This window comes from Colius striatus, chromosome 24 (assembly GCF_028858725.1).
Source record: "Colius striatus isolate bColStr4 chromosome 24, bColStr4.1.hap1, whole genome shotgun sequence".
In the NCBI taxonomy this organism is placed as follows: Eukaryota; Metazoa; Chordata; class Aves; order Coliiformes; family Coliidae; genus Colius; species Colius striatus.
Window position 1 is genome coordinate 2,102,825 of NC_084782.1, and position 24,393 is coordinate 2,127,217.

Here is a 24,393-nt window from a genome sequence, read left to right on the forward strand (position 1 = left end):
CTCCCCAGCCAGCCCAGAGCCTGAGGCCAAAGGCAAGCAGCAGAGACCACACAGGGAACGGTCTCTGGTCTCTCACAGAGTGTTTTTACGTGTTTCCTTTCCTCTGGTGCTCTGCTCCTTGTCTGAGAATCAAGGGTCTGTTTTGCCAGCATGGCAAAATCCCACATCTCCCCACTGACTGCCTCTGGTAGGGAAACCCACCAGCCCCCAGCCAGGGTGGGCTGGAAGAGGGAAGCCCAGAGCATCTGTGGGCTGGAGAAGGGAATTCCTCTGCAGCTGCATTGCTCAGAGAGGCAGAGTGAAGATAAACCCCAACATGGTCCTGGAGCTGCAAAAGGAGCTCTGTCAGGAGGATGGATGTGGCTTCAGCAGCATAAATGCATGGTTCATACTGGTTTGTACAGGTGAGTGATCCTCACGGCCTGGGAGCTCTGGGGAGAGCAGCAGGAGGGAGCTGTAACCCCCGTCTGCTGCAGGAGCAGGAGCCAAATAGTGTGGTTACAGCCAAAGCACCTTTGGACTCCTGGGCCTGGAGAGATTTCCTTTGGAAGGAGGCAAAGGGCAGCAGCCTTTTCTTCAGGAAAATCTCATGAAAGAGGGGAAAAAAAAGGAGCTGCCCTGGTTGTCTGGGCCTGGCTTAACTCTCTTAGCAAACACCTGCCCTCAGGAGGCAACACTGAAGGTTTCCCATCCCTACAACCCCACGTGCTTTCTGTGGGGCTCCAGGTGCCTCTGAAACACCCTCCTCTCTCTCCACTGGCTCTGTGAGGAGCCTCCTTGGCCACCTCATTTCATCCTGCAGCCCTTCCTTCCCTCTGCTCCAGAACAAGGTTCAGCTCTCCTGGCTCAGCCACAAGACACAACACACTCACGCTTTAGAGGATCTGAAGATCCTTTAGCTCTCTGGGGGTTGGGTTTTTTTTAAAGCCAGTTTTAAAGTCTGTTGCCCTCAGGGCGTGTTGCCTGAGCTGCTGCTGCCTGAGCCCTGCCCAGAAAGCCCCAGCAATTAGAGAGGAGAGGAAAGGAGCAAGTTGGTGGTTAATTACCGGCTGGTTGAGTCGGTTTCCTTCTGCTGCAGGTACAGGCTGTTAGGCTGCAAAGGAGTAGTTTCAGGTCCTTGCCAGGGGGCCTACAAGTTAGGAGATATTTATTCAAGTAATTACTTAAAGAAATCACTTCATATCCTCTTGGTTAGTAGGTCCCATGAAATGCTTTGCAAGAGGTTTTTACTGTGCCCTGAAAACCCAACGAGTTCCCACTCCCCAGGTCAGTGCTCCACAAACTCCGAGCTTCTGTATGCTCAGGAGAGACTTCTGCAAGCAGCAGGCAAGGGGCAGCCAAACATCAGCTCTCCTGAAACTAGTGCAAGGTAAAACACTGGCCAAAAAAACGGCCAAGTCTCTTTTTTTGCCCTTGATTTCATTAATGGCAGGTGACTGAGATCAGGAAGCAAAGTTCAGTTACTGTCAGAACCTGCGTCTGCCTAAAGCTTTGAAATACAGCAACGACAACCCAAACTTAACCCCAACAAATCCTGCAGCCATGCAAAGTGCTTTGTGGATAAAGAACAGCATGGGCAAGCAGATAAAGGCAGCAGGCAGGCAGTGCTTAGCCAGGGTCTGGCTGGGGCATGCAGAGATTGCAAAGCTGGCAGCAGCTCGGCAGGGCAGGGGCAGCCCCTCGGAGAGGTGGCACAAGAGGTGCAGGGTGAGATCCTGAGCCAGTTCCAGCTCTGGGGAGGAGCCCAGCCTTGGGTGGGTGTGAGGAAGATGGAGCCAGGCTGTGCTCAGGGATGGCCAATGACAGGACAAGGGGCAACAGGCACAAGCTGGAACAGAAGAGGTTCCAAAGAAACACCAGGGAGAATTTCTTCCCTTTTGAGGTGAGGGAGCACTGGCAGGGGCTGCCCAGATGGGCTGTGGAGGCTCCTTCTCTGGAGACATTCAAACCCAGCTGGATGAGTCCCTGTGTGCTTTATTCTAGTTGGTCCTGATCTGGCAGGGGGTTGCACTGGATGAGCTTTCAAGGTCCCTTCCAGCCCTTGAGATCCTGTGGATGTGCCAGGATGGGGGAAGTTTGTGCTGTGCCTTGGGCAGAAGGTGCCCAGCTCACCTCACTCGGCCTTTCACCTGGCAGCCTGAAAGCTTGGGATTCAGGTACCTTCATCTGAAAAGAAGCCTGAGGAGGGGGCATGTGGAGCTACTGGAAGCTGTGCTCAGCTGGGGAAGGGTCTTGGTCAGACAATGTGAAGGATGCACTGAACAAACCCAGCTGCTGCCTGGGCCCAGAGTACAGCCCCAGGGCTCGGTCTGCAAGAGCTCAGGGGAGGATGTGGCTCCTTCCTGGGCAGGGCTCTTGGCTTGGCCAGGGCTGAAATCCACCAGTCACAGGCTCCAGAAGCCAAAGAGACTAGAAGAACAGCACCTGTGAGAAAGATGGGACAGAAACTCTTCTTCCCCCCTGCATTTAACTGCCAAGCTGGGGATTTGTCACAAGTGCTGACTCCCAGCAAAATGCTGTTTTCTGTGTGCAACTCCAGGCTGGGGGGGAAACATACTCCAGAACGATGAATTTTGAGCTGGAAAAGCTGTTTGTGGTGTTCCCACAGAGCTGCCTGTGCTGCAGGCAGCTGGAGCTGGAAAATGAGCTTTAACAAAAAAAACCCTCCCACCCCACCCCCAGAGTTGTTTTTCCTCCAGATAAAGGGAGAGAATTCAGAGACACCAATGTTTACTCACCTCCTTTGCACCTGGGGCTTAAAAGAACAACCCACCCCTTCTCCTCTTGGCTTTCTGTTTCCTGCCAGGATGGTATTTTTGCTGGGCTCTGTCTTCATTCATGCGTTTGGGAGGGAAGAAAACAGAGGGAAGCTGTGGTGGGATGGAGCTGGATGGGTGCTGGGGGTAACCAGGTAACCAGGATCCTAGCAACAGGCTCGAAGGGGAGGATTTACAGTGAGAAACAAAAGTGGGAGCCAAGCAAAGAACAGAAACCACCGACTCCTTCCCATCCACACCAGACCCCAAAGCATCAGTTGTGCTGCTTCAGCCAGACAGGCCAGAAATCTGTCCCAGCCTTTAGTTGCCTTCCCCCTCCCTTCCTCTTTAAGGCAAACAGAAAGTCTCAGAGACAGGGGAGGCTTTTCAAAACCACTTTTACAGTTGTCAAGAGTTGGGTTGGTTGTTTTTTTGTACAAATCAGAGTGTCCCATGTAAAATCTCCATTATTACAAACATACAAAGGAACGATGTGGTCACTACCAATCTCAGCTACTCCACGGCGTGATCCTTTACCACAGCTAAAAAAAACCCACCCCAAACAACCCTTAATGGTACATCCAGGGCTTGCTGTGTCTTGAGGGATATGAAAAAGCAAACACCCTCCCTCCCCCCCATCCCCGTTTAAAAAAGAAACAGCCCTGCCAAATGCACCTCATTCTCTAGAAAGGTGTGAAGTATAAAACCAGGTGAGTGTTTTCCTGCTGGCAAACCCTGCCAAACTCTAACAAGGTTTTTTTTTTTCACATCAGAAGTCTCTTAAAAACCAGAAGAGAGTGGAAATGCCCCAGGGCAGAGTGGGCTGGTGCTGCAGAGTGGGCTGGTGCTGCTGCACGCTGCTCCTTCCATGCCAGAAGTCACCATCCTCCCCAAAAAAAAAGTGCCTTTATAGTAACACAAAACAAAACACCAAGATGAAGAATAATCCCAACCTCTAGCTAAAAATCTTAACAACCCCCCTGGCAGAGCAGCTGGCCCTGCCTCACAAAGGACAAGCTCTCCTCTACCACACTAAGGTCCCATCCCCTCCTGCTCTGCCCTGAGGGCTCCAAACCCTGAGATGTTTCTCCCCCCTCCCTGAGCAGGGCTGGTTGTGGGGCTGCTGGGGGTGTCCTGCCAGCCCACAGGTGGGCTCTGCTGGCCCTTAAGTGCTTTTATTCCCCTGTCTTTGCTGCAAGAGGCAGAGCTCAGGGAGCCCAGCCCAGCCCAGGCAGCCCTGCTGCAGTGGCTGTGGGCCCTGGGCTGTCTGGGAGAAGCAAGTCCCTGTTCCAGGGAACTTTTGTAGCCCTTTTGTTCTGCTGTTTTTTTAATCAGCAGTGAGAAATGTCCCTGGAGAGCCCCAAGAAATACTCCCTGGCTTGTGTTGCTGCCTGAGTAAGCGCTTTCCTGGAGCCAACCTGGCCCCAAGCTGTGCATCTGGAAGGGAGAGATGGGGCAGGGAAAGGGGGAGAAGAGGGTGAGCTTGATCTAGGGACCAAGGGGATATCCAAGCCTGGAACTCTTCTTGTGTAAAGAAATGGAGCAAGAGAAGCTTGACCACAGCCAAGCTGCAGAAGTCATCAAAGCCCCAAAGGTCACCAAGTAACCAGGGCACCAGGGAGGGGGATATGGGGTGGGTTTGGGTCTGTATCATTCCACTCTGGCTCCCAACTCAAAAGCTACCACAACAAAACAAGGAAACACAAACCCAGGCACGGTTCAGTTTGCCAAGTGGACATAGAAAAGAAGAAACAAAGCCCCAAACCAAACCAACAACAACAAAAACACCTCCCAAGATAAATACATAGCCCCCATTTGGGAAGCATCTTCAAAAATGCTGGACCAACCCTTCTCAGCAGTGGCACAACCTTCCAGGAAAATCTGTTGGGCTGGTGATTTCTCAGCTTCCTTTTGAAGAGGGAAGAGTTGAAGACAAACCAAGTTCCCACCGCCCACGGCTCTTGTCTTATACCAACTGGCCACGGCTGCTGCCTCACAGCAGAGGAGCTGGCAAGCAAGCAAGGAGGCCTGGCTGCTCACAGGAAGGGCTGGCAGTGGTAGGAACTGCTTAAGAAAAAGACTTCTTCCAGGAGATGGTACTCCAGGGGAGGGTTTGGGCTGGCTGGGACCTCTCCCCGTGGGTCAGCGTGAGGCAGAGGTGGGAAGCAGACACGCTCCAGGCAGCGCACGGTGGGACAGGGACAACGGCTGGGAACAGCTCCCGGGCTGGGGGGTGGGTTTTAAGGGGAGGTTATTGCTCCCGACTTCTCAGGCTTTTTGCCCTTGGATAGGGCAGCTGCTTGCTTCAGGAGTTCTCTGTTCTTGGCCTGGAAACACAGGGAAAAGGGGTATTTAATGGCACGGATCATCACTCGCTCTTGGGATTGCCTGGACAGGACCTGCTGGGATCCCGCACGCGGACGGAAAAGGAGGCAGATGGTGCTGACAAGCTTAAGCCTGGCATCTCATCTCTAACCACCTAGAAGGGGCTCTTCCCATCCCTGTCTGCTCCCATCCCTCTGCTGTCACTGAGCAGAGGGCTGAAAGTCAACAGCTCCCACCGGGGAAGGCGACAGACGCTGTTCAAGCTGCCCAGGACAGGGCTGAGGGCAGCGGGGATGGCTTTGCCCCCTTCCCCTCTCAGCAGCCACCACACTGCAGCAGTGGGAGCAGCACCAGAACAGGCCTGGGGTGCCTTGAGCCCCCTCCTGACTCTGGAGAGCAGCTTCTCGTGCCTCACACTCTCATTTAAATCAAACAAGGCAGAATGGAGCAGCTCATAGTTCTCCAGCTTTGCTTCAAACTCAGTTTCCTCAGGCACCAGGGAGGCTTCACCAGGACTCAGCTCTCCACTGACCCTCCCCCCCAGCTCAGAGCTTTCCCCACCCATCACAGCACCAACATAGTTTGCACCTAATTAAAAGTCCTGGCAAGGTATGAACAAAGCTCTCTAAGCCCCTTGTACCCAACCTCTGAGCTCACTCTCCTGTAGCCTCCAAAGGAAACCACGCCATAGGTGTAGGGTGAGACCTGTGTGAAGCCAGGTACAGCTTTCCTGCATTCATTTCCAGTGAAGAAATGAACATGCAGATGTTTATTGGAGGAATTAAACCCTCTGCTCCAGGGCTGCACAGGGTAAAGCAGCCTGGGAGAACACAGACACTCCTGCTTCCCCTGAGGGAAAAGTCAAAGCCAGAATAATGAAAACCAAGAGCACATTCAAATAGTGACTCATACAAAACATTTCAAGGCACCTACAATACACTGAGAGGATTTGAGCTTTTATTTTGGAATCAGTGATGAAAGTTTCCAGAGCCTCAAAGTCAATACCAGCTGAAATAAAGCATTCAGACACCAGAGAGGAGGAGTTGGTTGGGAAAGTCCCAGCCCGAGCTTGGTACAGAAGAGCACAGCCATGCAAACCCCTCTCCCACCAGGGCAGATCCCCTCTCCAACCTGCTCAGGGCTCTGCTTCCGCTTTCTTCTCACAAAGGAGGCAGTTTAAGGCTGCAGGAAGGTGCCTGACAGCTCTGGAGGCAGATGTGCTCCTGGAGCAGCTGCAGGGCCGTGAGAAACCTCTGCCAGGAGTGGGGTCAGCTCCCACTTGCCCAAAACCTCATGGCCAAGGCCACCAAAAAACACTGGTTTGTGCTAATGGAAAATTGTCCAATTCAGAAATGGGGTAAGAACAGCAAGTCAGGCCACCCAAAGCTACAGAGAAACAGCCCCAGGCTGACCCAGGCAGAGCAGCATCAACAGAGCAGAACAGAGACAGAAGCTCTGGCTGTCAAAAATCCCTCAAACACAACCCACCAGTGCCTCCCAGCCCACAAGGAGCAGGACACTGACACTCCAGCCTCCAGGCAGCCTCAGGAGTGGGCATTGTGTCAGGGGTTTCAAAGGCACCAGCAGCCCTTGCCTCCCAAACCTGTGTTCCACTCCAATAATGAACTGGGGTGTGTGTGCTGGAGGAGGAGGGGCTGTTTTCTCTGGGGCAATATAAGCCTTTTGTCAGACCCCCTCCCATTTCTCATCACTAGGGCTTTAGATCATTGTATACCCCAGAGTAATGAAAGGGTGCAAAGTTCACTTCTGTGCCTGATTCCTTCCCTGTAACCAGCTCCCCTTTGACCCCATCCCCTCACTGGCTCAGAGTGTATTCATGCTGATAGTCTGCCCAGTGTTTCCATGGCCGTGACAAGAATCCTGCTCTCCCTGTTCCCTCCAGCTCAGGGACTTCTTTATTTGGACTGCAGAGACACAGCACTAGAGGAACTGCCAATTGTTTCTTGAGCTTTGTTCTCTCAGGTCACATAAATCACAGGAGGAGCTACATGGTGCAGGGAGCTGACAAAAGCTCCTCAGTCTGGAGAAACAGGTTCAAACCCCATTTTGGCAATAGGTAAAATGAGTTTGATGGTTCCCATCTAGTCCATCAGGGACATAACACAGCACTGCATAACACAGCAAGTCTGAGCCTGAGTAGAAAGCAGCAAGGAAGATGTAAATAGGGATGATGATGCACTGCAGCCTGGCACAGAGATGGGAAGGATTGGCCTGGCAGAGCAGGACAGGGCTGAGAGGCTTGAGCAGAACTGCGTGTGCATAAGGTCACGGGGTGTTGTGATCAGGAGTGTCCTCAGTCACTCCTGGGTACAGCACAGCTCAGCAAATTAAAATGAAAATGCTGTCACCTGTAACTGCTCCATGACCTCCTTGTGTGTCTTCTCCATCTGGTTCATCTTTGCCCTCATCTGCGACTCCTGGTACTGCAGGTCGGCTTTCAGCTCTGTGATCTGCAGATAAACCAGGAAGGAGTAAGTGAGCTGGAAGAAGAAATTAATGCCTTCACCCCAGATGCAGCCTGCCACAGAAAAGGCCTCTGCAGAAGTTGTGTGAGGCTGAATGAGTTCAACAACCTGCTGGGCTGGGGGAGCACAAGGAGACCAGAAGTCTATCACTGAGAAGCAGAAGCAGCCAGGACTGTCATTGTGCAAGGAGCTCTGTGGGTTTTGTCAGTCTTACCCTCACATGGAGGTCTCAGACAGCAGTCAGAAAATGACCTTTTATGAAATGAGATCTCCTGGGTGGGTCCAGAAAGCCTCTTTAACTTTGGAAAGGAGGAAGGCTGGAAACAGCCAGAAACTCTCTTGTTCACTGTGAGGTAAAAAGGAAGCCAGACTCTGTTGGAGTGTGATGGGTATGAACATGTCAGCATGCTGTGTGGGGAAGCAAGCCAAGGACAGTACCTTCTTCTCCTTTTCCAAAATCATCTGATCTTTCTGGTGCAGCATCTTTTTTAAAGTAGCCACCTCCTCCTTCAGCTGGGCAATGATAACAAAGTGGTCAGTGCCAGGAGAGTCCAAGGCGAGGTCTGGAGAAAAACTGCAGCAAAGAACACGGAAAGACTCTCAGTACAACCCCCTGTGTCCACTGAGGCAGGGGAACTCCCACAGACAGCACTCCAAGGACAATGGGAACCATGTCATGTCCTCCAGATGCTCCTGGAATGCAGGTGTTCCCTGTATCCCTGTCATGGATGCCTCATGGAATTCAAGGAACCCATGGTATGACAGGCACCAGGCATGGAGTTGTGTCACTGTGCAGCGAGCTGGGGTGACCATCACCCAGTGGCTGCAGCAAGGGAGCCTTTATCAAACCAAGGAGTTGAGGACAGCAATGGGAGAGCTCACAAAACCTTATGCAAATCTCTTTGCTCACAGGCAGTCCTTGGATGTACAGCAAAGCTTTTCACTAAATGTCAACAAACACTCTGGCAAGGAGGGAATGTGAGAGACAAAGAGCCTCCAAGTTAAACAAACAAAGCAAAGGGAGACATCTAAACTAAAGTCAGCTCTGTCCTCAGCAGGGAAAAGGGGTAAAAAAACAGGCTGGACCATTTTGACCCCACCATGACAGAGCAGTTCAGGAAGAAGCTTCATCACCAGAGCAGGAAAGACTCCAGGAAGACCAAGAAAAAATAGCTTATCACACCCCACTTGTACATCCCCAGGTGCTCTTAAACCCAAGCAACCAGCTGAAAAGCTGAGCAGGCCATGGATGACCCTGCTGCACTGGTCTTTCACCCATCTCCCCAGCAGACACTCAGCCACTTGGGCAGAGTCTTGCCCTACAGCACTATTTCAGATGGTGAGATAGGATGAGTTGCAGCCACAGGCCCAGGGAGCTCACCTGATCTTCACTTGCCTTTTGCTCGTTACCACCCCACATGGGAAGGCTGTTTTTTATCTCTTGGTGCTAAAAGGGCAGCACACTCCCAGCCACACAGGGATGAAATGGCCATATAAAAATTTAATGGTAATAAGACAACAAAGCTTCACCTAGGAGATTGCTTCATGTCTGGCTGTTATCAGACAGCACTGCTGCTATAAAGATAAACAGCCAGGGTTACCTGAAGCTTGACTGGTTTTTAAGCCTTTAGAGTAAGTCAATATTATGTCCTAATGCCTGCATTCAGTTCTAAAGCTGGGAGCTGCAGCAGAGTGGGGGAGGCACAGTCTGAACCTGAACTGCTGCCTTGCTTTTGCTGGCAGAGATGCCACCCCTCTGCTTCCATTCCCCCTGTGCAAGCTGAGGCAGAGCACACCCACACAGGAGCTGCTCCAGGGGCTGCAAAGGACCCCTTTTCTAGTGAAAAGCACATTTGGCATTGACTGGTTAGCAAGGATGTGCAGAAGGAAAGGCTCTTTCCTCCACTGTGCTGAAGATCTACAGAGGGAAACTAAGCAGAAGCAGCTTCACAGATGTGCAAGTCCCAGGGTAGCCCTGAGGCACTGGGAGGGAAAGCTTGGCAGAGTCAGCACTGCAGCAGACAGTGGAAGAGTCCTGCGTGGTTAAAACACACTGACAGCACAACCCACGAGGGAGGATGTGGGCAGCAAACTAAACATGAGCAGCAACATGTCCTCATGGGCAAGAAGCCAGTGGCATCCTGGGGGGCATCAAGAGGAATGTAGGCAGTAGGTCAGGGGATGTTCTCCTCCCCCTCTGCTCTGCCCTGCTGAGGCCTCATCTGGAGTCCTGTGTCCAGTTCTGGGCTCCCCAGCTCAAAAGGGACAGGGAACTGCTGGAGAGAGGCCAGTGCAGGGCCACCAAGATGCTGAGGGGATGGAACATGTGTGTGAGGAGGAAAGGCTGCAGCCCTGGGGCTGTTCAGCCTGGGGAAGAGAAGCCTGAGCTCAGGGGCACCTCAGCAGCACTGATCAGCACCTAAAGGGTGGGTGTCAGGAGGATGGGGCCAGGCTTTGTTCTGTGGTGCCCAGCGAGTGACAAGGGGTCATGGACATGAGCTGGAACACAGAAGTTACATGGAAACATAAGGTGCTGAGGTGAGGGAGCCCTGGCCCAGGCTGCCCAGGGAGGGTGTGGAGGCTCCTTCTCAATACGTTTCTAAACCCACCTCCACACGTTCCTGTGCCCCCTGAGCCAGGGGAACCTGCTTTAGCAGGGGTTGGGCTGGAGGAGCTGTGCAGGGCCCTTCCAACCCCCACCACTCTGGGATCCTGTGCAGCTGGATCCAACACACACCCCAGTGCAGAATAGCTCCATTTTTAAACTGCTCCCAAGTACAGTTTCCCCAAGTAGAGGCTCTGCAAGATGATGGTGGGTGCTCCAGCACCTTCTGTGTGCATGTTCCTAACAGTACCTTTAATTTCCCACTCAGTGCAAATACAGTGGGGAGGAGAGAAAGAAAGGAGGAGGAAAAAAAAAGAGCAGCCTCCAGAGTGGAAAAAAGGCTTCCTCACTGCTTCCCTCTGGCTAAAAACACACTCCTGCTTACACTGTTCCTCTGCCCAGGCAAGCTTCCCTCCTGCCATACCCTGGGGTGATAAAGAGTGTTTGCATTTCCCTGAGCGGCTCGACAATTCCCTCCTTGGCAGCTCCGGGTGCAGAGCTGGCTGTGGAGCTGGGGAGGTGGCAGCCAGCCCTGCCACCCAGCGGGGAAAAGGGACAGAGGGGTCACCAGCCATGTGCAGAGTGGCTACCTAACTCCAGGGCTTCCAGGGGGTCCTCCTGCCCTGGGGCTCTGCAAGGACCAGTGGGTAAGGGTGGGCTCAGCCTGCCCAGGCACCCCCTCCCATCAAGTACATGAGCACAGGCAGGTATTTTCCTGTCATTTGGTGCAAAATGCACTCTCAAAGGTGTCAAGGTGCTAATTACAGAAGCAGCAGCTTTCTTTTCCTCTTCTTTTAAAAGACTGACAAGTTAGTAATGAAAGGTTTCCCTGTCTTTAACCCTGTCTTAAAGAAGCAGCCTCAGCCACCAGAATTAGAAGGAAAACTGTCAGATCCAAGTCTCTCCCTTCCTTTAACAAACAGATTAAGAAAGAAAACACATCAACTGGGGAAAAAAAAGTGTCATTTCCTCTACAAATCAACTGCACACCCAGGATCCCAGCCCCTGGGAGAGGTCAGGGGGACACATTAGAACAGCCCAAAATGCCTCTAATTGAAGAAGTGAATTGATGAGCTCCTGGTGCTCTCAAATAAAGGCAGGAGGGGAAAATGGAGCTTTTCCAAAGACACCTGCCTGCCTCTATTGAGTGGAAAAGAAACCAAAATGACTGCCTTCAACTCCACACCTGTGCAAGGGCTGAAATTAGGCAAAACAAATGTCAGGCTTTAAGATTTTGCCATTCAAGTCAGGGCACTATGAAGAGGCACAGACCAGGCTGACCAAAACCAGCAGTCAAGTTTCACCTTTGACAAAAATATCCCCCTTCTGTGCATAAAAATCCATCCAAAGAGGAACCAGCATGTGAACTTCTACTGCCTCCAGCACCACCAAACCCAGGCACAGTTCAGCCCAAATCCTTGTGCTTGAAGCCTACAGCAGGATTTTTCTATGCAAATGAGAATCTTCTTAAGGAGATGAGCTTTGCTGCTCAGCATTCTCCAGTATCTCTGCCCTTCCCCATCCAGCTCAGGCAGTGACCAAAGCACTGCCTGTTGTGAGAAGCACAGTGTAGCACCTTGTCTGTAATCACAAGAGAAGGGACTGCAGCTTGTTCCTCTGCACAATCTGTGATGTAAAAACCCTCCTGGTAGTGTTTGCACAAGAGGCTGGGGACACCAAGGGGTGCCCAAATCAGGACCTGTGCAGTACCAGGGGCTGCAGGTGACAGCAGGGTGCTTACAAACCCAAAGAGCAGAGGTAGGACAGCAGGATGAGCAGGGCAAGGCCTGCTCCATGATGTGCTGAGAAAAGCTGCTCCATATGCAGTAAGGCTCCTCACAGAGCCTACCCAGAAGAAATCACCTGTGCTAGCCATTGAACAACTGCTCTGTCACCACATGGAGAGCAGCATCCACTGCAACACGTTACCAAACACACACAGAGGGAATTCAGTAACATGTGGTAAAGGAATTCCTATCCTATCCAAAAAAGGAGCAAAGATTCCAGATAAGCTGGACCCTGCTGGAGGTGTTGCCAAAGTCAACTAAGCTCAAGTAAGGCCATGTTTTGCTTTTGAAGGCTGCATCAGAAGTTTGGCTGTAGCCAAGTAGTTGCAGCTGCAAACAGCAGCACAAAGGTGCTGCTTGTGCAACGTTCCAGACTGTGCTGCTGCTGAGATGAGACAGGTATGTGCTGCAGCAGACCCCAACCCCACACTCAGGCTGTGACTCAGACTCCAGGCTGACTCTAGGGTGGACAATCCTCAAATAAACAGTGCAAGAGAGGTTGGTTCTGAGGGGGTTCACCCTCCCCAGCAACTCCAAAAACACATTTAATGAACCACCATTAGTGTAGTCAAGAAAAGCAACCCTGTGTCTATTTAAGGCAGCTGCAGCTTGCCTTTTCTGCAGCATGTTGATGGAGCTCTTCAGGAGCTGCTAAAATTACACACAGTTTGTTACTGGGATTCATCATAAAAAGTCTGAGGAAGTGCCACAGCCTTGGCAGGAGCCAGACTGACAGCACCTGACCTGAGAGCAAAACCAAGGTCTTGGATTCCTCCAATTCATTTTCCTGTTCTGCAAACCAACTGCTGAGCACCTGACTTTCTGCTTCTTGGCTGTTTTGAAGCTGGTGAAGGTATTACAATGAGTTGTTAGGTCTCAGCTCAGGCTTTAGCAAGCAGATAATCCCTGGTGCTGTCCTACAGCAGGTGAGCAGGAGCCTCTCTAGAGGGAAAGCTAATGGCCTGTACCAGTTCTACCAGGAACCTGCCTCTTCCCTCTGCCTTCACCAGTGCTGAAGGCAGGCAGAATTCTGACTGGTCCAAGCTCAAATGTGGCTCCCAGGCTACAGGTAACCCTCACATTAACTGCAAACACTGTCCAGATGAGGAACAGTCTTGTAAGGCCCCTCTGGGGGAACCACTGCCCTACAACATTATTTACACTCTACTTCCCATTGGAGACTCACAGATGAACAAACACTGAGAAGGTGTCAATAGTATCTAGAGCAGAGATGCACCCAGTGATCTCAGACACATTCAAGGCAGGTAGGGATTAATTAGTTACCAGGGGCTCTAACAGCCCCTTTGGCACTAATGAGCCTACACTCTGGTCCATGCTCCCAATTCCCTGCTATTTGGACAGAGATCCATGGAGACGGCTCATTTCCACATATGAGGCAGTTCCCAGGGAAGGGAGGGCAACAGGGGAGAAAACAAGAGGTGATCTCACTTCAAGATGTCAGTGCCTTGAGAAACAGGACACTGGTGGGCACCGAGACTCTGCTGGGAAGCAGCCCGCTGCGCCAACGCGGACAGGGCACTCTGGGTAGGGGGACAGAGCATCCTGGGAGAGGAAGGAACGCTGAGAAGCAGAGAGGAAAGGCAGGAATGAACATGTGCATGTACAAGACTGTAAAAAACCCAAAACTAATAAGCCATCTCTCCTCTCTCTCTGCTGGTGACTCCCATTCTGCTGCACACACAGCACAAAGTGGGGCAGCAGAACGAGGTCGGATGCTCTCAAGCAAAGGGTTTCATTGTTTGTCCCTCCCCCAGAAGGCAGGAGGGGAAGTGGGAGGTGGGGCTTGAGCTTCTGCTCTGAGGCTGTCACCCTGCAGATCAGAGCAGCCCCCAAAGCATAACACCTGCAGAGCTCAGCTGTGTGGCACAGACAAGGGCCCCCCTCTCCCTGTAACTGCAGAGAAGGGATAAAGCTGATCTGGCTGCAGTTTTCTAACTGCTGGGGAGCTCAGCCAACAGGCAGATTCTGCTCTAGCAGCTACAGGCATTGGGTATTACTCTCCTCTTCAAACCCACATCTAAATGCCAAATAACACTGCCCTGCCAGGTTCTGGGAAGCCACTAATGCAGCCCCTCAAGGTCCCAAAACCCAAGATCCCTGCTGGAGCCTAAGAGCTTCCTGCTCTTCACACAGAACTCTGTCTTGTATAAACTTAGCAAACAATAGCAGCCACCCCAACGTCCCCATGTAACAGGCTCACCTGTCCCCATTGGCAGATATGGCATCAAACTTGGCTTTCTTCTTTGGGATTTCATTCTGAAGAGAAGAGGTGGATAAGGTTTTCTGGCTGGAAGAAGGAAAAAAAAAAAGGAGGAAATTGTATGTCAGACCCTGAATGATTTGCAGTCTAAGAAGCAGAGAAATATTCCCACTCACTTTGAACCTATTAAAACATTTCCTAGTGTAAGAAAGGATGATAAAAAATTCATTCCTTGAAGAGTAGCTGGAGACTAAAAATAACCTGAAAACAATGCCTCAGCCAGATTAGTAGGTAGATGAGGGACTCAGGCTTCAAAGTCTACATTTCAGTCATTCCATTTTACAAATGCAACTTAGCTTTAATTGTGCACAAGTTCAGTAAGCTGAATCACCAAGAAGCACTGTCAGACTACAAGTCTACTCCAGCACAGTGGAGGTTGCAAATGACCACAGTTTGACATAACCTGATCCTCCTGAACACCACACAACTGCCAAAAGCCATCACCAAGGTAGTGAGACCCCAGTTTCTTTAGGAAGGGCACATTTTTTAGCCAGGCACCCTGTGTGCTCAACCCAGAGCCAAAAAATGCAGCTGTGGGTTACCTGTTGTAGTGGCTGCCACTGCTGAGCCTACTGTACTGTTCCTTCTCTTGCAGGCTTGCCCTGGAGGAGCTGCTCAGGTGTTTGCACTGCTCTTTGGTCTTCTGGAGGACTCGTTTATAGGACAGTGTGCATAACCAACAGAGCAGCTTTCCATCCACCTGGAAGGTGAGAAAGAAAGAGAGGGGAATAAGTTTCGATCCTGTTTCTTGCCCACAAGTGAAAGAGAGAGAAGACAAGAAGCACCTGCAGGTGTCAGATCACATATGAACAAGCACTGACTCAAAAGGGATCCCTTGAGTGCCTGGAAGGGGTAAGAAGTGCATCTGTTGTAGTACCAACCTCTGCCAAGCTTTGCTGACAGACCCTCTTACAGCACCCATTCAATCAGGAGAGGACAGCTCTAGTGAGATTCCTGTTGAGGCAATGCCAGGGAATGGTACATGCCAGGGGAGACCAAAGCAGCAAGAGTCTCTGCTTGAGGAAGATGAGGAGCAGGACAGGGATTATCAGTGCAGCATCTCAAACAAGCAGTAGGTGCTTCCAGCCTGCAGGCAGCAGGCCTTAGAAATACACACCTCCTGAGAAGCACTCAGGTGGTTTAAGCAAAAGGTGTGCAGAAGCCATGGAATGAGTCTCCCAGGGCACATATGACACTTCCAGCTTCTCAGGCTACAGCACAAACATCATTCCCCAGCCCTCTCACCGAGCAGGCACCTCACGTTCCACCCAGAGGCCCCTTCTCCTTTGCTAGCCCGTCACATTCAAGAGATCCATCTCACCAGATTTGGCAAAGGAGGAGAGGAGCTCAAAGATTAAACAGCTCCAAACACAACTCCCACAGCAACACTCAACTCCAGACAAACACCTTCTAACCAAGAGATCCTCCCTTCAGAAATGGTAGAGAGTACAGGAAGGGGATGGGGAGGTGATGGCTATGATCAGCCTGTTTCCCTTTTTGGCCTCCTTTTACAGAGCTACTGACCTTCTTTCTGTCATCCTTGCGGTCAAAGGCACACTGCTGCTTGCACTGCTCACAGGAGTGGGGAGGTCCATACTTCTTCTCAGAGTTTGTGCACCGTTGGCACTTGTTTCCAATAAATGCTGCTATGATGTTGCAGTACTGGCAAGGTTTTGGCTTTGAAGAGAGAAGGACAATTCCCTTCATGAAGACATCACTCTTTCCCTTTCCCTCCACCACTTCAAAACTTCTCTTTCCCCTTTCCAAGCTAATCACCAGGCTGACCCAGAAGATGTGGAGCCCTGGTCTCTAGGTAGGTGTGTTTAAGCCATAGCACTCAGATCATTTATCAAGTACTATGGAATCTTTAGGAAATCCATAGCACCAATCCAGAAACAATCACAATTGCTATTTCAGATTTCAGACAAGAAGGAAAGAAGGGTATAACCCCTGCTGCAATCTCAGTTTGGGTGAGCAGGCTCTTGCTTCTATTGGATATAGCTATTCTCTGGCCTCAAGTGATGTGAAACTGCTCTTTTCCGTACTAAAAGGTAAAAGTTCCATGCTTGAGGGACTCACATATGATGGATCAGTCATGTCATTACAACAGAACCAGCCTATAAACTGCTCTGGGATTTAGCAGGATTAAAGACAAGGAAGAAGAAAGGAGAAGAGGCTGCTGGAGGAGCCCTTCTCACTTACTGTGCCATAGAGCTTCACATTCTGAGCACACTTCTTGCATATTGTGTTGGTTTTGCTGTTGAAAAGAAAAGATGGATTGTTCCATTAACACTTCCCCAAAGAAAAGGAAACCTCTGAGGTTAGGATCTCCCCTTTGGCTCTGTCTCTAGTGGTGAGACAGTCTTCATCTTCACCAGGGACTCTGATATCAAAGCACATTTTCTATCCCCATCTGGTTGAGGATAATTTGCCAAAAAGGGGTATTGCTAGGAGGTATCTTTTAATTAAGGCATCCTCAGATGACACCATTTGTCCTTACAAACAGGGGAGTCTGATCATCAGCTAATTGGCAGCAGGAGTGATTCAGCACTTGTGACAGCCTGGGTTCTGCAGGAGCTCTGCCCTGGATGACGAGGTTAAGGCAGGTCAGGACAGAGGTGTATTTGTCCAACAAACACAGGAAATGTTTATTGCCACACAATGCCTGTCTCCAGCTCCTGGCCTAAGCAAGCCTTCCTCTGTAAGCTACATACCTTGCAAAAATGGGAAATGGCAAAAACACAGCCAATGGAAACATGTTTTGGCTATCAGAGATCAGATAAGAGGAAAACCTGTGGGAAGATGCACCCAGATCCTTCAGTGCAAGGGACATCTGAGCACTGGCCAAAAATAAAAACCAAGCAAAAGGTGCAAATTGAAGCACAGCAGCTTCCTCAGCTAATCTTTGGAGAAGCCAAAAGTCCCCCAGCTTTTCCACACCAACAATCTACAGGTTAAGGCTCAGTCATCAAAGGTGTGAATTCATTTCAGTTCCCCAGGTGCAGAATTGATGCAGTAGTTAAAGCCCTTGAAGCTGCTGCAGTCCCAGCCCTCCCCTCACCCTGCCCAGCCCACCACTAACCCATGGTCCTCAGCACCACACCTTTGGGATCCCTCCAGGGCTGGGCACTCCCCCAGCTCCCTGGGCAGCCTGGCACTGGGGCTGACACCCCTCTCAGGGAAACAGTTCTGCCTCAGCTCCAATCTCAACCTCCCCTGGTGAAACCTGAGGCCTTTGCCTCTTGCCCTGTCACTTGGGAGCAGAGACAGACCACCAGCTCCCTGTCAGGGAGTTGCAGAGAGTGCTCCTATCTCCTCTCAGAGCACCTGCTCTAAGGAATACACCAGCCTCCCCAGCTGAGCTGGCATTTACCTTTCCTGCTGGAATTCAGTCCTGCAGTAGGTGCATTTGACGATGGGATGTGCAATCCGACACTCCTGCGGTGACAGAAGCTCCCAGTGAGAAGCCACGACCCAGAATCCCAGATCACCCACTGCCCTCACACCCCTTCCACCCCCCTGCCAGGTTCCCAACACCTCCTCCCTGCCCAGTCACACTGCTCTCACACAGGCAGGGCACAGGGCAAGGCTCACAGGAACGGCATGTGTCACAGGTGAGCCACAAGTAAACTGAGATTCATAACGAAGGCTTATTTCTGCCCAGCACCCACAGGCAAGGGTCAGGGTGCTTGGCCTCACCTCCCTGGGCAGGGACACAGAGTCCTGTCACAGTTATTCACACCTCTGACCTCTATGAGCTTCCTGTGCCTGCGGTGCCTCTGGCCCTTCTCTCTCCTCTCACCCCATGCCTCAGAGGTTCCCCTTTACTGACCTGCTTCGTCCCGTCTGCCTTAGCAATCTCAGGCTACTCTATTTCCCACCCCTCACTCCCTATGTTATCCCTCATCTTGTTCTTCTCTACCTAACCAGGCTGCCCCCAAAAACTCAGCTCCTTCCTTCAGGATACCATAAGACTCCACCAAACATCCCCACACTCTCCCAAATACCCTGTGATTCCCCCAAATGCCCCAACCCTCTCCCCTTGCTAACAGCCTCACTCACAAACAGCCCCTTCAGTGCCCCCCCAGATCGTCCCTCATGAACAGCACCCACCTTCAATTCCTCTCCTATGGCCCAATGACTCTCTCTCCAATGCCCTCCAAATACCACCAGCACTTCCAAATAGCCTTCAATACCCCTGACAAAGAGCTCCTCCAAGTAACCCATCAGTATACCCCCCAACAGCCCCCAGCCCCTCAAAACCTATCAGGCCCCAGCCCACACTGCCTCCAACTGCACAACTTGTACCCTTAGGCCCCAAACAGCCACCCCCAGACCCTCCAAGTGCCCTCAGGACCTTCCCATAAACATCTGATCTCCCTCAATTACTCTCACTCTCTCTCAACCTCCCAGACTCCCTTAAAACTACCCCTTGTCAATCCTCCCTCATAAACACTGCTCCATCCAGCCCTTACACCCTCAGTCCCAACCTAACCAGCTCCCTCACACACAGTCCCCCCCCTTCCCCTCAGAACCCCCAACTTCTCCCTCACACACAGTCCCCCCTTCCCCTCAGAACCCCCAACTTCTCCCTCACACACAGCCCCCCCTTCCCCTCAGCACCCTCCAATGTCTCCCTCACACACAGCCCCCGCTCCCCCTCCCCTCAGAACCCCTCAACTTCTCCCTCACACACAGCCCCCGCTCCCGTTCCCCTCAGCTCTCCCCCCGCACCTTGCAGAGCTGCTGGCCCTGGCTCAGCGCCTCGAAGGGGAAGCGCTGGTGGCACTTGGTGCAAGCGTACAGCGCCGCCATCCCGCCGCCCCGCTGACAGGCGCAGCCCAAGGCCGGCGGCTCGCTCGAACACGCCCCCTCCGCGGCTCCTCCCTCTCTCATTGGCCAGCAGCCGCATCACTCGCTCATCTGAGGCTTCTCATTGGACCAAGCGCCCGTCACTCCGCGGAGGGGCGGGGGTGGGGGGGGCGGAGCGGTGCCGCCTCCTGGCCCCCCCCATCCGCAGGCGTTGGGGAAGAGGAACCGGTGACGTCACGCGCGCGGCGGTGACGTAACACGCCCCCCCCGCAGTGGGGGGGGGCAGACCCACAATGCCTTGCGTCAGGGACCCGGAAGTGGCGGCGGGGCCGGGGCTGAGGGCGCCGGGGCAGCGGCTGGAGCCCGTCAGCGCCGCTGCCCAGAGCTTCGTGATCTGAAGGGATTTACCGCTCCGAGGCCTTGCTGGGAGCTGCAGGGGCGGGCACGCGGCATTGCAGCGCTGCGGCGTGCGTCACACAGAGGATCACTGAGTGGGGGGCTGGAAGGGCCCTGCAGAACTGCTCCAGCCCCAGCCCCTGCTACAGCAGCTTCCCCTGGCTCAGGGGCACAGGAACGTGTCCAGCTGGGGTTGGAAACCTCCTGAGGAGCCTCCACACCCTCCCTGGGCAGCCTGGGCCGGGGCTCCCTCATCTCAGCACCAAAGGACTTGCTCCTCCTGTGCCAGTGGCATTTCCCATGTTCCAGCCTGTGCCTGTTCCCCCTTGTCCTGTCACTGGCCACCACACAACAAAGTGTCACCTCATCCTCCTGACACCCACCCTTTAGGTGCTGATCAGTGTTGCTGAGGTGCCCCTGAGCTCAGGCTTCTCTTCTCCAGGCTGAACAGCCCCAGGGCTGCAGCCTTTCCTCCTCACACACATGTTCCATCCCCTCAGCATCTTGGTGGCCCTGCACTGGCCTCTCTCCAGCAGTTCCCTGTCCCTCTGGAGCTGGGGAGCCCAGAACTGGACGAAATCTCACTAATGTTTACAAATCCATCAAGGGTGGGTGTGAGGAGGCTGGAGCCAGGCTGTGCTCAGGGATGGCCAATGATAGGACAAGGGGCAACAGGGACAAGCTGGAACAGAAGAGGTTCCAAAGAGACACAAGGAAGAATTTGTTCCCTGTTGAGGTGAGGGAGCACTGGCAGGGGCTGCCCAGATGGGCTGTGGAGGCTCCTTCTCTGGAGACATTCCAACCCAGATGGATGACTCCCTGTGTGCCCTGCTCTAGGTGGTGCTGCTCTGGCAGGGGGTTGCACTGGATGAGCTTTTGAGGTCCCTTCCAGCCCTTGAGATTCTGTGATGCTGGGGAAATGCTGGGCTGAACAAAGCTCACATTCCCTGTTACACACATATGCATCACATTTCACTTGGATTTAAAGAGCTATTTGACATGTGGCCTGGGTCTCCAGGGGGGGTCTTTGATGGTCCCTCCTGGTTGTTAAAGAGGTGTCCTGCAGATTTCTTGAGCCCTCTCCATGAACTCTCAGCTCTTTCTTCCATGTATGGTCTTTGCCTCAGCTCATCACTCTGTAGAGTTCTCAGGTTTCTTATCTTGGGTTTGCATCCCCTCAAGACATCCCAGACACAGTTATCATCTTACCTGGTACCCCTTGTGACAGCTGGGAGTGAACCCACAGGGCTGGCTTCTTTTCCACCTGTGTATACAACAAGTCTCAAAAGTGTTCAAGCACAACAAAACCATCACAACAGACCTGGCAGATCTGTCTAATCTTTCAGCCTTTGTTCAAGGCAATAGGGGAAGGAGGGTTAGGTCTGGAGGAAGGGAGGGAGCAGGAGGCTGTGGGGAGGAAGAGGTGTTCTTGAGAGTGAAGCTGAGGGGGAGCAGAGCCCCAAGGGCTGGAGACAGAGGCAGAGCAAGGGGCAGAGGGAAAATTGTGCCTGAAAGGTTAAGGGAAAGAGAATTGGAGGAAAAGGAAGGGAGAATGAGGTAGGAGGTAGTGTCTGCAGAGAAAGGAAAACCTTCATGTGAACTCGTTTCCCGCTTTGCTGTGACTCTCAGCTCCTGGCCTCTGCTCAGGCAGCTGCTCCTCTGCAAGCCCAGCACAGCCCACAGGGTGATTTACAGGGGTGGATCTGCTGCTGGCTCAGAGCAGGGTCACAGCACAGGCTGCAGCTGTGAGCACAGCCCAGCACAGGGCCAGCAGCTCCTCATCTGCCCTCCCCTTCACCTCGGGCAGGAGAGTGGACTCTGGAGTCATACAGTCACAGAATCATTTTGGTTATTAAAGCCCTTGAAGCTGCTGCAGTCCCAGCCCTGCCCTCACCCTGCCCAGCCCAGCACTGACCCACAGCCCTCAGCACCTCAGCTCCACGGCTTTGGGATCCCTCCAGGGCTGGGCACTCCCCCAGCTCCCTGGGCAGCCTGGCACAGGGGCTGACACCCCTCTCAGGGAAACAGTTCTGCCTCAGCTCCAGTCTCAACCTCCCCTGGGGCAACTGCAGCCCATTGCCTCTTATCCTGTCATTTGGGGGCAGAGCCTGACCCCCAGCTCCCTGCAGCCTCCTGTCAGGGAGTGTCAGAGAGTGCTGCTGTCTCCCCTCAGGCTCCTCTTCTCCAGGCTCAACACCCCCATTCCCTCAGCCCCTCCCCAGCCCCTTGTGCTCCAGCCCCTTCCCCAGCTCTGTGCCCGGCTCTGGCCACGCTGCAGCCCCTCAGTGTCCCTGTGGCAGTGAGTGAGGGGCCCAGCACTGAGCACAGCTCTGGAACTGCAGCCTCCCCAGGGCCCAGCACAGGGGACAATCCCTGCCCTGCTCCTGCTGCCACCCCACTGCTGAGCCCAGCCAGGATACCAGGAGTCACTGCAGCAACAAGAGCTCATCACACACACCGAGTAATTGCTCATTTTCTTTAATCAAGTAGTTGTTTTTGACAGTGTGACACGGAGCAGGTGCTGTGAATTACACATGTGCTGTCTGCCCAGACAAATGGGGGAATTAAAGGCTTTTGGAGTTAAAAGTCCACTCTCCAGATCCAAGATTGAGTGAGCAGAAGGCAAAAACTACTCCCTGATTATTAAACTCCTCCTTGTGTTAATCAACCCACAGCAGGGTGAGCTGGTCCCTCCTGTGTGTGTCCTGGCTGCCATTCCTCCTCTCTTACCCCCTTCCCTTTCTCAGACCTTTGGGGAAACCTCTTTCCCTACCTTTTCCTTTTCCCTTTTGCTTTAACACCAGATGACAGAGCATTGCCAGTCACTTGTGCGAGTGCTGAAACCCGAGATGCTCACTGCAGTGCTCTCAGTCTTTCCCAAGAAGGACCAGGGAGGGGAGGGGAGGAGGGGGGAGTATCTTGGGTGTTCAGTCAGGCTGCGTGGGTGTGCATATTCAACTGCAATTCTGCTGTGCTTGGCTACCTCGGGGACTTGGTTCTAATCACCGGGCAAATATGCTTTGTGGAGGAGAAATGCTTTAATTTCATGAAATCTGTGGCATTGTGCTGGCTGGGAGGTTGCGATTGGGAAATATCCGCTGGTGAAAGCAAGAGGCAGAGCTTTGGCACAGGCGGAGGATGGTTTGGAACAAACCCCTCCTCGCTACCCGGGGGCGGTGATGCTCCGGGGAGAGGGCGGTGGGGAAATGGGAGGAGGAGGAGGAGGAGGAGGGAGAGGCGAAGGCTTGGAGCTGCCCGGAGTCCTGGGGCTTCCACAGCACACACCTGCACAACGGAACCGGTCTGGTACAAGAAAGAAAAGCTCCTAAAAGTCGGGGGTGGGAGTGGGGATTGCAAATCTGTGGAGCTGAGGGAGGAAAAAAACCCACCCAACAAACCACGAACGCTGCAGAACGTGAACAACAAACCTGCCAGAGCAGCCACTGCTGCCAAGGGAAAAGCATTTGGCTGAGGGAGAGTGTTTGTAAAGCTGCTGCTGAAGGGAGGGTAATAGGAACCGTTCAGAAAGCCACTGCCTGGGTGATTTTCCAGGGCAGCCTCGCCAGCACTGAAGCAGTTGCTGGCTGTGGGAGATAGTTCAGATCAGGATGTAACCATTTGCACCCCCAAAAATCTCCAGTTATTGCATTAGAGAGAGATGGCCTCCACTTGGGTCACAGTCTTTGTCATCCTAAACCCTCAGGGCTCTGTAACACACGTCCTTTCCTTCCATGAACCACCCTCACCAGTCTCCAGAGACCCTGACTCCCAGCCCCCCCTTCCCCAGGGTGTCAGATCTTGTGATCAGCCCCAGGTCAGAGAATCCCAGAGTGGTGGGAGCTGGAAGGGCCCTGCAGAGCTCATCCAGCCCCAGCCCCTGCTACAGCAGGTTCCCCTGGCTCAGGGGGCACAGGAACGTGTCCAGGTGGGGTTGGAAACCTCCTGAGAAGGAGCCTCTTGTGTGCTTGTTCCCCCTTGTCCTGTCTCTGGCCACCACACAACAAAGTGTCACCTCATCCTCCTGACACCCACCCTTGTTGATGAGATCCTCTCTCAGCCTTCTCTTCTCCAGGCTGAAACAGCCCCAGGGCTCAGAGCCTTCTGGACTATTTGGGAAGCCCAGAAGTTGCCAAAACAAGTTTGCTTCAGCCCCTGTTCTTTGACACCGTCTGCGGTTCTGTGCACAGCCCCAACAGACAATATTTTCCCATTCTGGCTTTCTCCCTGTCTGCTGCTTTCTGAATAATCACCTTGTTTTGTGCAGAGCTGTGAGAGAGTTTCACAGCTCATTCAGCCAGTGCTGAAAGGCAGCCAGCTCCTGGGCTGCAGCATGTTTGGTGGCCACCTGGCATGGCTGTGCCAGGCTCTGTGCTTGGCACACAGCAGCCTCTCAGAGGAAAGTGCTGTCTCCAGGACAGCCAAGGGCAGGGTGAAACAACCCACCCCGCTAAAACCTCAGCAGCTCTCCCCCGTGGGATGATTTCACTTGGCAAACTCAGCCCACCCTGAACTGCTGGAGGTGTGGACAGATTGATCCCACAGATCTGGATGCTCTCACCCACAGAAAGGTCGTTTCGTTGGAAACAAAAACCCCTCCCGGGAGCTTCTTTGCAGCGATGTGCTGTGCCAGGGCTCTGCCAGAGGGGGTGGGAGGGAGCCCAGCATGGGGCTGGGCTTGCCCTAGGGTTGCCACCCCCCGTTCCGGGGCTTGAGACCCCTGTGGCAGCTCATCCCAGCCTGCTAAAGGTCCCGGAGTAATTCTGGTGTCATTGTGCTGAGGGGCTCCAAGCAGCCAACCCCAGCAGCCCTGGTCTGCAGCCTCCATCATTGCCATGCAGAGGGCACACAGCTCTGAGGGGTGTCAGCATCTCCATCTCCATCATAGACAAGGATGGGTTTGAGGGGAAGGTCATGCATGAGGATGCTCACGTGGGAGGAGATGAGT

General features: G+C 52.9%; 1 protein-coding gene across 3 annotated transcripts; it reads right to left on the minus strand.

Annotated features, from left to right (window-relative positions):
* Positions 1–3,137: 3,137 nt before the first annotated feature.
* FAM76A (family with sequence similarity 76 member A) lies at positions 3,138–19,082 on the minus strand. Of its 3 annotated transcripts, none has more exons than XM_062014734.1 (10): positions 18,975–19,082; positions 17,614–17,678; positions 16,443–16,497; positions 15,765–15,917; positions 14,783–14,940; positions 14,181–14,267; positions 13,409–13,540; positions 8,006–8,141; positions 7,451–7,552; positions 3,138–5,083 (listed from the first exon to the last, which is right to left on the minus strand). In XM_062014734.1, the coding sequence occupies exons 1-10, from the start codon at positions 19,053–19,055 to the stop codon at positions 4,997–4,999; spliced, it is 1,056 nt and encodes a 351-aa protein (XP_061870718.1). In that variant the 5' UTR covers positions 19,056–19,082; the 3' UTR covers positions 3,138–4,996. The 3 variants fall into 3 exon arrangements, 2 of the variants coding, with proteins under 2 accessions (XP_061870718.1, XP_061870719.1); XR_009820370.1 differs by lacking the exon at positions 3,138–5,083 and adding an exon at positions 7,782–7,913 and having other exon boundaries at positions 7,466–7,552; XM_062014735.1 differs by lacking the exon at positions 13,409–13,540.
* Between the last annotated feature and the right edge of the window lie 5,311 nt (positions 19,083–24,393).

Coding starts and splice junctions, on each gene's coding strand:
- FAM76A (XM_062014734.1), bottom strand. CDS start 19,055: ATGGCGGCGCTGTACGCTTGCACCAAGTGCCACCAGCGCTTCCCCTTC. Junction 15,918..16,442: donor ATGTGAAGCTCTATGGCACA/GTAAGTGAGAAG, acceptor CTCTCTTCAAAG/CCAAAACCTTGCCAGTACTG. Junction 8,142..13,408: donor CAAGGCACTGACATCTTGAA/GTGAGATCACCT, acceptor TCTTTGCTGCAG/TTTTTCTCCAGACCTCGCCT.